We start from the raw sequence: 13466 nt of genomic DNA, 5'->3' as shown, positions 1-13466 counted from the left end.
GACACTAAGGACCTTTGTTACAGGCAGTGTTCAAGTGCTGGGGGCAGGGGATACAAAGATAAATCCTTCAGGTAATTGTATTCTTAGGGAGCACACATCACAAGCTAAGCCTCAGCACAAATAGTGAAGAGAAACTTGGGAAACAGCCAATGTAGTAATAGGTGTGGATAGCGTATTCTTTCCTTGTTAAGTATATAATTGTTCTAAATGATACTCAAAGCCATTTTCTTGAAATGGTACAAATAGAAAATCTTACTACTTAAGAGACTGGGCAATCAACTCTTTTGTTACATCGGTCCTCTTACGGGAATACAATTTTTCTTCAAAGCCTTAGTTTTTTCCATATTAGGTATGTTTGAACTTCTGTACTTCTAGAAAATTATTTTAAACTTGGTCCCCTTTCTCTGGAGCATGCCAGAGGTATCAGTATGATTGATAATGTACTGCTTCATAGAAAAACTTTAAATTTTCCCAAAGAAGTAAACTCTAGTTTCATTCTCTCAATTATTTTTGTATGTTTTGGAAATTAGAGTGTCATTAATGATTTATTGGCTTAATGCCAGCCACTGGGCTACAGCATTAAAATACAGCATGATGGATTTCTAATTTCATCCTGTTTCTTTAGATTTTTTCAAACCTGCTTTGTGCTCAAATACCATAGTGGGATTTCAGTAATCCTTAGAGCTGCACGAAGGCCTCTCAATGGTATCTGACCCCTCTTTAAGTTAAAAGGATATCATGCCAAAAGGTGAGTTGACAGGCCAAAACAAGGAGGACTATTTGGCCTTGCATTGCAAATCTGAACCGTGGCTACTTTTGCCTTAAAGAGTCACTGGGGAGAGGATCATTTGGTGAATTTAAGCTTGAATAAGGGAGATAGCATCTCTATTACCATTTGGCTATTGTGACTTGTGATAAAGATGGCTATATTCAACTTCCTGAACTGTAAAGTTACCTTCAAGGAAGAAAGGGAAGTGATTAGTTGCTACAGCTTAGGTTTTATTTACCTGTTCTGTTTTGCGCAGGTTGTTTTTCTGTTTAGCAGGAGTTCTTTTGATGTGTGATGATGAACTTCACCTGTATATGAATATCAGCTGCTGTTCCCCTTCGCTCTCCCAGTATTGTACTACCCTTGAGAACATAAAGGCTGGGGAGGAGAGGGTAGACAGGTTTGTGTAAGGCCTACTCTTAACTCCCAAATTATTTTACTCTGATAGGCTTGCATACTTGATGATAGTTGGTAATTTCTTCAGGAACAGTGAAGGGTGTTTGTCACCACTAAATATCCCACCCTGAGGACAGTACCTGCTAAAGTGAAGACGAAATGTCAGTTGCTCACAGCTTTTGGTGTCAGCCTGGATAATTTCATTGTTTATGTGAAGAACCTATCCAGACCTCTAGCTCAAATTTCTTTGCCTCAAGTCCAGTGACCTGGACTTCCTTCTCTCTTACCCATTCCCATATCTCGGGAGTCACAGGTTTAGGAGGGGTTGCTGTAAAGCTGTTGCCAGTACAGTTAGCCCCTTGAGTTTACCTCTCTCAGCCTTGTTTTTTTGTGTTCTCCCAAGTTTCATCTCAAAGCTCTAGTTCCTGTCCTGTACCTGTAGCCCTGTAGCTATAGAACCACCTTGGGTCAATGTGGATTCAGAAGTCCCAACCAGAAGATATGCCTTAGGATAGTAGGTACATGTGGGGTGCAGAAATGTGCAATTTAACTGATAGTTGACATGTGTGATCCCAGGACTTCCTTGGTCCAGTGGCTAAAACTCCATGCTCTTGGTACACAGGGCAGTGGATTGATTGCCTAGTCAAGGAACTGAGATGCCACACGCCACAAGGTGCAGCCACAAGAGATGTAGTTTGGGCTTCTTTTTAAGTGTCCTGGCTACCAGCATCCGACTCACCTAGGAACTTGTTAGATGTATAAATCCTGGGCCCCCAAATCTTCCAAATCAGAAACAACTGTAGGGTCTTAGGACCTCTAGCTGATTCTGATGTGCGCTGAAATTTGACAACTTCCTTTAGATCTAAAATGCAGATTCTGAATCAGCTGGTCCTACTGAGATGGCAATCCCATCTAGTGTGACTGATGAAATTGTTCTGTGTCTCTCCGTTGTCTGATACAGTGAGTGCCGGCTGCATAGAACTATTGGAAATCTGGAATGTGGCTAGTGTGACTAAAAACAATTACTTAATTTTAACAAATTTAATCCCATATAGCTAGTGATTACCATAGTAGATAATGTAGGTTTAGATGATTCTGGTGCTGGTGGTTCCTGGCCCACTCACTGCAAAAAAGTCAAGTTCTTATTAACGATGGGAAATTCTCCCAATAATGATACAAAATCTAGAAGGAACAAAGGAGAGATCTAAAAAAACACAGGTCAGGTAGTCCCTGCTGGTCTAGTGGTTGGGATCCTGTGTTCCCACTGCCAGGCACCTGGGTTCACTCTCTGGTTGAGGAACTAAGATTCCCCCATCCCACAAGCCCTGCGGCACAGCCAAAAATAAAAATTTTTAAATTAAGTGAACATAACCATTTTATTTCTAGTAATTTTAAAGAAGCAATAGATTGTGTACTCATGTTTATAAGATTTCCTTTTTTCCTTCAATATTGCATATAATAGCCATTTAAAACAATCCAAATAACCATTAATGCAGTACGTTATTACACATTTCTGTGGCATAAGGTGTAGCTACAATCAAAAATGTAAACTGACACAAAGTTCTCAAAAACATAAAGATCGGAAACCTTATGTTTTCTGTAGTGTACCTCCACTGAAGTTTTTTAAAAGACAAGAATATATGTTTTATGGACATGGGATGGAATGAAAGTGAATGCATAGAAGCAAAATATTTTTTAATGGTTATTTCTGGGAATGAGATTTGGGTAGTGATGGAAGGATTTATCCTGATCCTGTGTGCTTACAATTTGTTCATGTATTACTTGCATTAAAAAAAATTGTGATCTGACAAGAGAATATTAGATTTTCGAGGTACAACTTGAGTAGGATACTTAAGTGGAATGTCAGTTCAAAACTAATTGGAATTGAAGAGATTAAAAAACTCTGAAGCCAGGGGATTGGTTGGATTATTTTTGAAAATCACCCAACATGATTGTCAAAAAATATGGTAGAGACAAAGTACTGAAAGAATGTGGGCCTTGACCGTTACGTATGGCAGTTAAAATGAGTTTGTAAGTAATTCCCTGACAGTCCAGTGGTTGGAACTATCTTTTCACTGCTGTGCGTTCAATCCCTAGTTAGGGAACTAAGATTCCAAAAGCTGCTGCTCAGCCAAAAGAAAAAGTTCATAGCAAACACAATTTTCACCTTAAGATGAAATTCCTAAGGTTTCCAGTCATAAGTGGAGAGGTTAGTTAATTTGAAATTAACTTCAGGTTCAGCCTTTGTGGTCTCTCTTATCCCATGGAAAGTAACTTGTATTTTACATGAAATACTACCTGGGCTATCTGGAAATCAAGAAATAAGCAAGACCAAAATATGTCAAAACTAAGTGTGCTGTGTTTAGTTGTATCTGACTCTTTGTGACCCCATGGGCTGTAGCCTGCCAGGCTCCTCTGTCCATGGGGATTCTCCAGGCAAGAATACTGGAGCGGGCTGCCATACCCTCCAGGGGATCTTCTCAACCCAGGGGTTGAACCCAGGTCTCCCACGTTGGAGGCAGATTCTTTACAGTTTCAGCCACCAGGGAAGCTAAAGAATACTGGAGTGGGTAGCATATCCCTTCTCCAGGGGAACTTCTTCACCCAGGAATCAAACTGGGGTCTCCTGCATTGTAGGCAGATTTTAGATAGTATTATTTATAAATTTAGCAGGTTAATTTCAGAAGAGGACTGGAGGTGGCTGGGGCAAACACTGACAGCAAAGGAGTTAGAAAAATAAAAAATTTACAAATGAGCATAGTGGAGAAATAGCTTTATATATCCACCTCGGTAACAGTAAGAGTATTTAGCGTTGCATTGTGATACAAAGATTTGTTTAATGTAATCCAACTGCCCAAAGAATAAGGTTTCCTGATAATATCCTAAATGTGTAAAAACATTTCAAGTATTCATGAGCCTCAGTTACCTGAAATTCTATTTTGAAATATTTCCTTGGACACCCGGATTAAGTGAAGTGTCAGTTTAAATGTTTGATGGTTAAAAATTTTGGCCACAACCAAAAGTGATGATACAAAGGATCTTAACCCTAAGTCAATAATAAGTGAAAATACTAGTCAACACAGATATGGTGCTGATTATGTGCCATTTTTCTAAATGCTTCTTTCACATTTTAATCTACTTGATTTTTGAGACAACTCTATGAGATTATCCTCATCTCTTATTATGAGGAAGATGATATACAGAGATTTTAAACTTGCTCAATGATGTCTAGTAACTGTAAAAAGATTTTAAACTCAGTCTGGCTCCAGGGGCAATACTCTTAAGTATCTTACCCTTTCTACAGAAACTTCAACTCTAATAGTTGAGAAAAGCAAGTGAAATGTATAGGTTCCTATTAAATGGGATGCTGCCCCCATGTAATCAGAAAAGCACAAGTTCCAAACCAAAAATGTATATCCTGCATGCAGCCCATTGAAATTCTTTGACCCTGTATCACTGCAGAATGAATTCCTAGTTGCCAAACCCAACTAGTTCTTTTGAGCCCTTATTTTATAGCATAGTTATGTCATTGATACTATTGACCACTTTCTCAATATTCTACTTGATTCTTACATAGTGTATGTTCTTTGATTTCATTATTCCTCTGCCGTTTCCTAAGATGGTTTATTTTTTTCTACCTGCTCCATACACATTGCTGTTTTCTTGGGTTCTTTCCCTCTTACTAGGCAAGATGACCTGTGTGCATGCTAAGTTGCTTTAGATGTGAACTTTTGGGATGCCATGGACTGTAATCCACCAGGTTCCTCTTTCCATGGGATTCTCCAGGCAAGAATACTAGAGTGGGTTGCCATGCCCTTCTTCAAGGAATCTTCCCAACCCAGGAATGGAACCCAGGTCTTGAGTCTGCTGCACTGGCAGGCATGTTCTTTACCACTAGTGCCACCTGGGAAACCACAGACACTTCAAATTAAACTTTCTCTAATTCTCTTCTGTTCCTGCTTTCTCCTTTTTTTTTTTCCGCTTTCTCCTTTTAAGTTCTTTGATAGTTCTTGCTACCAAACAGTAGAAAACTTTCACTATCACGCAGAAAAATGAGAACTAATGTGTCCTGGTTGTAGAAAGTCTGGGGAAGTAGTTTCATGCTGACCAGCAGCCATGTTTGTCATTAGCCATGTTTGTTGCAATAGATTAAGGGTTTCCTCCACCCTGCTCCAAAATACCTTAAATAAAATCAATACTACATTAAAGGATGGATGTCCTGTTTATTTTATGATTTTTCTTGTTCAAGCACCACACACTTACCTCTGCCCTGCCTCCACTCCCATCCAAGTCCCTGAGAACTGGTTCTTCTCTCTATATTCATCTCTTTACTCACCTCTTTTTTCCCTTCCTCACCTGCAGTACCACAAAAGAAACATGCTGTGTAATACAAATATATAATGGAATAGTCTTCCTTCCTGCTTTACGCTAGGAATTCTACCGGTGTTTCCCAACAGGTCTGTCCGCCTCTTCCACTTTAAAGGCAATTCCACCTACATTTCACATTTCTATTTTTATTTATTTTTTTTTTCACATTTCTAGATGACCTAAATTGATCCCTTCCTCTGTTTTACCCTGTGCTAACCAAGACCTATTACACTTTATTGCACTTTTTGCTCATCTGTTTTTCTTTAAGTCTTATTTATCTTTGATTCCTCAAATGGCCAGCACACATTTTTTTTAAAAGACTGGTTTACATGACTGTCTTTCATTGTAGCTTTAATTCTGTCCAGATTCCTGACCTGCTGAATTGTCTAAAAACTTCCAAACTCCCTACTGCGGAAGAAAAACCGTCTGACTCTAGAAAGACTCCTAACTAGCCAAGGTCAGTCAGTGTTGCCTCATGAGGCTACCACTTCTTTAAAACCGCCTCTGAGACTGTCACCTAGCTCAAGGTCCTATCTAACGAGAGAGCCCAAGGACAGCCAAAGACAGCCCACGTGCTTCCGCCCAGGAACTCGGCCCCTTTCGCAAACGCAGTTCCTCCAAGTGCTCTCTCCGACTGACATCCCTGTTGTCCAATTATGTTTCAAAGCTCTGAGGGTTGCACCGAGCCAGTCACTGTCCAATAAAAAAAAGGATTCAGATTAGCACGAATTTTGGCCAATGGCTGAGAAGATGAGAGACTATTGGCCTATAGGAGCAGCGGCCAGAGTGATAAGCAGAAAAATCACCCAATGGCCGTGCCTACTGCAGAGTAGGTCCCGCCTCCAACTGCTGGCAGTTGGAGGCCAGACCACTGCAGCGCTCAGTCTCCACCCGGGCTCCGCCATGTTGGGACTTGTGGGTCGTGTGGCTGCTTCCTCGGCCTCCGGGGCCTTGCGGGGACTCAGCCCTTCAGCGCCGCTACCGCAAGCGCAGCTCTTACTGCGGGCCGCTCCTGCAGCCCTCCAGCCTGGTAAGTGCCTTGCTCTAGCAGCTGGGTTCGCGTCTGTCGTCCCATGACCTTGAGCCTGGGGGCCCATAGTTGCACCGGCCTAAGGGATCTGTGGTGTTAGAAGGTCGCCAGGGCCAGCGCCCTGCCCTCTAACGGCGGAAGAACAAGAACAGGGACGATCTAATTCTGTCTTATTTTGGAAGAGGGGCGCTGTGTGACGTAATAGTGCGAGCAGGTGCATTGACCTTCCCGTGGAATGGGGGCACTGCGCGCGCTCTCGAATAGTGGAGTTTTGTGCATGAGGATGGGAAGATGGTGCCGGCTCGCTCTCCGCTTCTAGCGCGGCCCTGCCTCTGGACCCGCCTTCCGTGCAAGCGGAAGGGGGCCGGGCCTGGGCTGCGTTCACCAGTCCTTGTGAGTTAAGTCCGGGCGTCCGATGACCTTTAACTGTCCTAACGCCAACTTCTTCAATATCTTTTTTGTCTGTTAGCCAGAGACTATGCCGCTCAAGCATCTCCATCGCCAAAGGCAGGCGCCACCACTGGGCGCATCGTGGCGGTCATTGGTGCCGTGGTGGACGTCCAGTTTGATGAGGGACTGCCTCCCATCCTAAATGCCCTGGAGGTGCAAGGCAGGGAGACCAGGCTGGTTTTGGAGGTGGCCCAGCATTTGGGTAAGTAGAATTTGTTAGGAATAGTAAAGGTCTTGTTCGACCCAAATATCCCTCAAAACCAGGCTGTCTTCTATGATGATTTTTATCAAGATGACTTTCGTTCTTCTGAGTTTGCTGAAGCCACATTTCGGTACTGAGAAGAAGTCTTGGTCGATTTAGGTGTTTAAGGCCAGCTACAACTTAATTAAATGCCACGAAGCCAGTTTGTGCTTCTGTGTAAGCCTACAATGCCTGTATCTGACAGGTGAGAGCACAGTCAGGACTATTGCTATGGACGGCACGGAAGGCTTGGTTAGAGGCCAGAAAGTCCTGGATTCTGGCGCTCCAATCAGAATTCCTGTTGGCCCTGAGACCTTGGGTAGAATCATGAACGTCATTGGAGAACCCATTGATGAGAGGGGTCCCATCAAAACCAAGCAGTAAGTATTCCTGTTGTTGTATCTACACACAAAGGAACTTTTGCCTAGCAGTTTTATACGTTAAGGGGGCACCAACCTCTATAGCAGAATTTTTCTGCAGAGAATCCCTAAAATTCCTAGTCATTTCTTTAAACCACACAATGCAATTTTTTATGAAGAAAATTAGTGATGCAGAAATTCTGATTATAAAAAAGAGAAAACTGAACTCCATAGGTTGATTATGTCAGTTCATCTTAATACCAGTGGTGTTTGTATTTCATATTGGTATGTGAAGAAGTGATGTTTAGACTCTGTAAAAGGAAAACTTTATGACAGAGTTGTCAGGGAATGGGATTATTGCTTCCTGAGATAATGGTATTCCTTTTATTGCAGAGTATTTGGGCTTGATGGTGGGTGGTAATTTGTCTAGAGTGTTATTTAAGAGATGAGACTCTGAGTAAAGGGTTAGGCTTGAGAATTGAGAAGAACTTTTTAATGAGGTGAATAGATACTGATCTTCTCATCTGCCTTTACAGATTTGCTGCTATTCATGCTGAGGCTCCTGAATTCGTGGAGATGAGTGTTGAGCAGGAAATTCTGGTTACTGGTATCAAGGTTGTGGATCTGCTGGCTCCATATGCCAAGGGTGGCAAAATTGGTATGTTAAGTGACAGGTAGATATTTTCCAAACCTAATGTGGGACACAGATCCTACCATGTTATGAGTGGGTACTGAGATACGTCCCTCACTGATGAACAGCTTCTGACTTTCGTTCTTCTGAGTTTGCTGAAGCCAGATGCCATTTCTGAGAAGGGAAAAGATGGAAAGAAACAAAAAAAATTTTTTTTTGAAGTTTGCTTATATGGAAACGAAATTCTTAATTTGTTTTTTCTCAACCTCTTGTAGGGCTCTTTGGTGGTGCTGGAGTCGGCAAGACAGTACTGATCATGGAGTTAATCAACAACGTTGCCAAAGCCCATGGTGGTTACTCTGTGTTTGCTGGCGTTGGAGAAAGGACCCGTGAGGGCAATGACTTATACCATGAAATGATTGAGTCTGGGGTTATCAACTTAAAAGATGCTACCTCTAAGGTGGGCACTGAGCTGGTGTCCTTGTAAGTAGTGTCAGGAAACTATTGAAGTTGACTTGTTTTGTATTTTCATTTTATTGTCCTAGGACGTACAAAGGCAAGTTCTATCAGTATTTTCCCCCGTTTCTAATACACTCATGTACATTGTGTTTTCCTTTTTAATATTAGATAACATTTCTAGGGTTTTTGTTTTTTTTGATATATAGACCCATCATTTGAAAGCTAATTCTGGGGCATTAAGCATGGTTCTTAATGTCTCAAATAACCCTATTTTGTGCCTTTCACATATTTACAGTTTATTTCCTTCCTACCAGAAGAATTTTGCCTCAGTAATAAAAGAAATTATCTTTTGTTTTGAACTGCAGCTCTAAAAGGGAAAAGAAATTTATGAACAAAAACCTAGACACCTGAGGAGGAGGGGTTTTTGGTAGTGCCTGTGATTTGGGGACCTTGGATAGATGACTCTCACACCCCTCTGCCAGGATTCCTGACTGTTTATCACTGCTGCAGGTCGCACTGGTCTATGGTCAAATGAATGAACCACCTGGTGCTCGGGCCCGGGTCGCGCTGACTGGACTGACTGTAGCTGAGTACTTCAGAGACCAAGAAGGTCAAGATGTGTTGCTGTTTATTGATAACATCTTTCGCTTCACCCAGGCTGGCTCAGAGGTAGGCTTGAGAGAACCTGGTTCATTTGACCTTTCTATGAAATGATGCAGATAAGGCTAATGATATGGTTTTTCTTTTTTTTCCCAGGTGTCTGCTTTATTGGGCAGAATCCCTTCTGCTGTGGGTTATCAGCCTACCCTGGCCACTGACATGGGTACCATGCAGGAAAGAATCACCACCACCAAAAAGGGATCTATCACCTCTGTACAGGTCAGAACAATTAAATGGATGAAGGTCTAGTTTGTGTAAAGGCATGTACAGAGGTATAAAATCTCGTTAGTTTTTTTAAGTAGGTACTGGAGCTTAAATAATATTTAAAATTCTGTGTGTGCATGTTAAGACCCTAAAAGATTAAGAAACCACTCATCTGAACTAATTGAAGGTATATATGTAAATGTAGATCACAAAATAGTGGTTTCCAATCTGAAGGGAACTTTGAAGTGAGCTTTAAATATGTACTACACTAGCTACTACAATTTTCAAATTATGTAGATGGTGTATGTAGTAAAATTATCAGAAACTTTGTCTAAATTTTTTTAACTTTCATGATTCATTTTCCTGATAGAGTACTGTGAGTTTTTTGGTTTAGAGTTAAAAAGTAGGATGAAGAACAAAAGGAATAACAATGAAAATTCTTCCATTACAGCTGGGAAGAACCAGATAATATATAACCACTAATACTCTGCGTGAGGAGTGGTAAGAGTCTCTGTTGGACTCTTGAATGTTGAGAACATGGAGTAACATAATGAGGAGGGGTCAGGAAAGGGGATGGTTTAAGTAGAATTACTTGGCTTCCTGCTGCTCATAATGGGTTCTTGGTTCACTTTAGGCTATCTATGTGCCTGCCGATAAAATTCTTCCATTACAGCTGGGAAGAACCAGATAATATATAACCACTAATACTCTGCGTGAGGAGTGGTAAGAGTCTCTGTTGGACTCTTGAATGTTGAGAACATGGAGTAACATAATGAGGAGGGGTCAGGAAAGGGGATGGTTTAAGTAGAATTACTTGGCTTCCTGCTGCTCATAATGGGTTCTTGGTTCACTTTAGGCTATCTATGTGCCTGCCGATGACTTGACTGACCCTGCCCCGGCCACTACCTTTGCCCATTTGGATGCTACCACTGTGCTGTCCCGTGCTATTGCTGAGCTGGGCATCTATCCAGCTGTGGATCCTCTGGACTCCACGTCTCGTATCATGGATCCCAACATTGTTGGCAGTGAGCATTATGATGTTGCCCGTGGGGTGCAAAAGATTCTGCAGGTGAGATCAGTGGCCCTAAAGTCATAGAATTTGGGGGCTATATTAGGACAAGATTTTCCCTGGTAATTTGTGTGATTTGCTTTAGAGCAAGGAAAGAAGAGACTAGAATTCCTAGTGAGTGTTAATGAGGTCTCCTGAGTTTCCGGGTTTGGAGTCACAGTTTTTTATAACAGCACCCGGTAGATTCAGAGTAGGGGAAACAAGATGCCAGTGTTAGCTGAGGGTCCTCATGATTTGTTTCAGTTAAGAAGTGCAGTAAAGTGCTAAAATGCTCTATATAAAGCTCATTGTGAATATAAAGTTGTATTAACCCTTAAGTTTTTGTCCAAATTTGAGGAATGTAAATATTTACTTGGCCTCTCTAATCTTGTTTTTTCATAGGACTACAAATCCCTCCAGGACATCATTGCCATCCTGGGTATGGATGAACTTTCTGAAGAAGACAAGTTAACTGTGTCCCGTGCACGGAAAATCCAGCGTTTCTTGTCTCAGCCATTCCAGGTGGCTGAGGTCTTTACTGGTCATTTGGGGAAGCTGGTACCCCTCAAGGAGACCATCAAAGGATTCCAGCAGATTTTGGCAGGTGGGATTTCCAGTATAAGGCTGAACATAAAGTGGCATAGAAGCCGAACTCCCTTGAATGCTGTGCTGTGTTCCTGTTCAAGGAACCATCAAGCAGTATATAAATATATTGTGCCTAATTACTTAATTTTTATATGAAAATAAGTTATTCTCCATCAGTTTGCTTTGAAAGTGCCATCTGAGAGTGAGCCTTAGATTTAGTGAGTCTTGGTTTTCAGTGCCAGCTGCTCTTCTAAGTGAATTACAACATCCTTATAAAGAAGGCATTATTATCCTATTTTACACATTAGGAAGCTTGAAGCGTGGAAAGTTTAACTGGCCCCAATATGATACAGCCAGAAAGAATTTGAACCTGAGTTATGTGACTCCAGACCATATGTTCTTAATCTGTACTGTAGCATTTCTTGTAAATTGTGAGGCAAGTTTAAGAAAAGAACCTAAGATGACAGGATTTCATCACGTTCTGACTGGTGGCCTCAAGTGGTGAGGTATGTGAACACTGTAGAAGTTGATGTCCTTCACTTCTCAGCAGTTGGATTTTTTTTTTTCCATATAGGTGACTATGACCACCTCCCAGAACAGGCCTTCTATATGGTGGGACCCATTGAAGAAGCTGTGGCGAAAGCTGATAAGCTGGCTGAGGAGCACTCGTGAGGGGTCCTTCTGGCAAACTAAGCACTCATCCTCCATGATGTCCATCTCCTTGCTCCTAATCCAGAAATTGCAGTTTTCTCTGTAGGCCACGTGAGAGCCTCGATTGAAGATATTGTGTTCTGTCTGAGGAATATTTAAGGTTTCCAATAAAATGTACATCCCTCAACATCTGTCTGTTTTTCTTGGTCCTGACAACACAGCCAGTGCTGAAGTTTTTAATAGTATTTTAGAACAGCCGCAAGAAACAGCACAAAGGAGGCCATACATACATGTTTGGAATGGGGTCGTCCGAAAAGAAAAGCCATCGTCTTGGATTGTTGAATAGCTGGGTCTTGTGAAGGGGTTTTCTGGGGATGACGGGATCCTAACAGGGCCTCATTTTTGGCCCTTTTATGTCATTCAAAGCAAGTTGAGTTTTGCCTCAAATATATGTAGTGCAGTCCTACTTTTTTTAAAAAGCAAAAGGATTTTTAGAAGAGCATTTTGGAGAAAATGGGTTTAGAAATAACTGCTATTCTAAGAGAAGGCACAGATTAATCAGTGAATTAAATTTTTTGGAAATGATGTATGTTCTGAGGGATTAAAGCTGAGTCAAAAGGGCTCTCTTCTATTACCACCTTCATTTTTTTCAGAAGGTGTCCCTGACTACTACCTCCTAACATATTTTGGGCAAGACTTGTTTGTCTGATTCCTTGAGGCAATGCTGAATATAAAGTGCCTTAAGGCCTGTTGTGAGGTTTGCTAAAATTCCTTAAGAAAATTGGGGAAAGAATGTTAAAGGAAGAGTAATTTTCAAAGACTTCCCTGGTGGTCCAGCGGTTGACTGCTTCCACTGCAGGGGGTGCAAGTTCCATCCCAGGTTGGGGAACTAAGATCCACATGCCCTGTGGTGGGACCAAAATAAAATTTTTTAGAGGTAAGCCCAGGGTTGCTGGGCTTGAGTTTCTGAGCTAAATAATGGAATTTAGACGATCTTCCCTTCATTTTAGGCTACTAAAATGACGATTGCAAGGACTACAGAACAGCTGCCTAACAAGTGCCTGTTAAAGTGCAAGGTCGGGTTTGGTGCCCCTTAGGTGTTCCCCTTAGATGTTCTTTTGTAGGGCCAGGCCCAGGCCCAGACCCAGACCCATCTGCCCTCTGGTGGTAGGACCGGAGGCTCTGCAAGAACTCTGATCTCACCATTTTGAAATCCATGAAGGCCATTTGCTGGGATGTGGTTCTTTGCTAATGACTGTTTACAAACCAGCTGGGGTTTTTGTCCTGAGGAGGAGCCCGAATCTATAAGCTCCACCCCGAGGCATTCAAGTTGGGTAAAAGCAGGGCAGGATAAGCTGAGATCCCAATTCAGAGGCCCCTGGGGGCTGAAGGTTGGGGAGGGGCCTTGGGAGAGGTGCCAGGGGTGGAGTAGGGGCCTCTAAGTTTCCTCCCATCTGCCTCTGACGTCCGTGGCACCCGTCTGGCCTGTGTCACGGTTTGGCCGGAAGGTGGAGCCCCTGCGCCGCCCGTGCTCAGAAGTTTGCCCCTAGGAAAGCCTGGATTGGGGAAATGCTGAGTTACGGGGGTGTGGGCACATCCTCTAGGTTTTGACTCC

General features: G+C 42.2%; 1 protein-coding gene and 2 non-coding genes across 3 annotated transcripts; all 3 read left to right on the top strand.

Annotated features, from left to right (window-relative positions):
• Positions 1-6340: 6340 nt before the first annotated feature.
• Positions 6341-12038, top strand: ATP5F1B (ATP synthase F1 subunit beta). The gene is made up of 10 exons (XM_043446545.1): positions 6341-6563; positions 7033-7215; positions 7460-7634; positions 8150-8271; positions 8520-8704; positions 9214-9372; positions 9460-9582; positions 10424-10636; positions 11018-11219; positions 11775-12038. Exons 1-10 carry the CDS (start codon positions 6437-6439, stop codon positions 11870-11872), a joined length of 1587 nt encoding a protein of 528 aa, XP_043302480.1. The 5' UTR covers positions 6341-6436; the 3' UTR covers positions 11873-12038.
• On the top strand, positions 7282-7357 carry LOC122427863. The gene has a single exon (XR_006265565.1). It is a non-coding gene; the product is annotated as a small nucleolar RNA SNORD59 (small nucleolar RNA).
• On the top strand, positions 8357-8427 carry LOC122427862. The gene has a single exon (XR_006265564.1). It is a non-coding gene; the product is annotated as a small nucleolar RNA SNORD59 (small nucleolar RNA).
• Positions 12039-13466: the final 1428 nt, after the last annotated feature.

This window comes from Cervus canadensis, chromosome 25 (genome assembly GCF_019320065.1).
Source record: "Cervus canadensis isolate Bull #8, Minnesota chromosome 25, ASM1932006v1, whole genome shotgun sequence".
NCBI classification, from domain to species: Eukaryota; Metazoa; Chordata; class Mammalia; order Artiodactyla; family Cervidae; genus Cervus; species Cervus canadensis.
The sequence above is the reverse complement of the archived record's forward strand: the minus strand, read 5'-3'. Positions and strand labels throughout refer to the sequence as shown.

Excerpts from the sequence above, each read along its gene's own strand:
- ATP5F1B (XM_043446545.1), top strand. The coding sequence starts at position 6,437 with ATGTTGGGACTTGTGGGTCGTGTGGCTGCTTCCTCGGCCTCCGGGGCC. Across the intron at positions 9,583-10,423 it reads GATCTATCACCTCTGTACAG|GCTATCTATGTGCCTGCCGA; the intron begins GTCAGAACAATT and ends GGTTCACTTTAG. Across the intron at positions 10,637-11,017 it reads GGGTGCAAAAGATTCTGCAG|GACTACAAATCCCTCCAGGA; the intron begins GTGAGATCAGTG and ends GTTTTTTCATAG.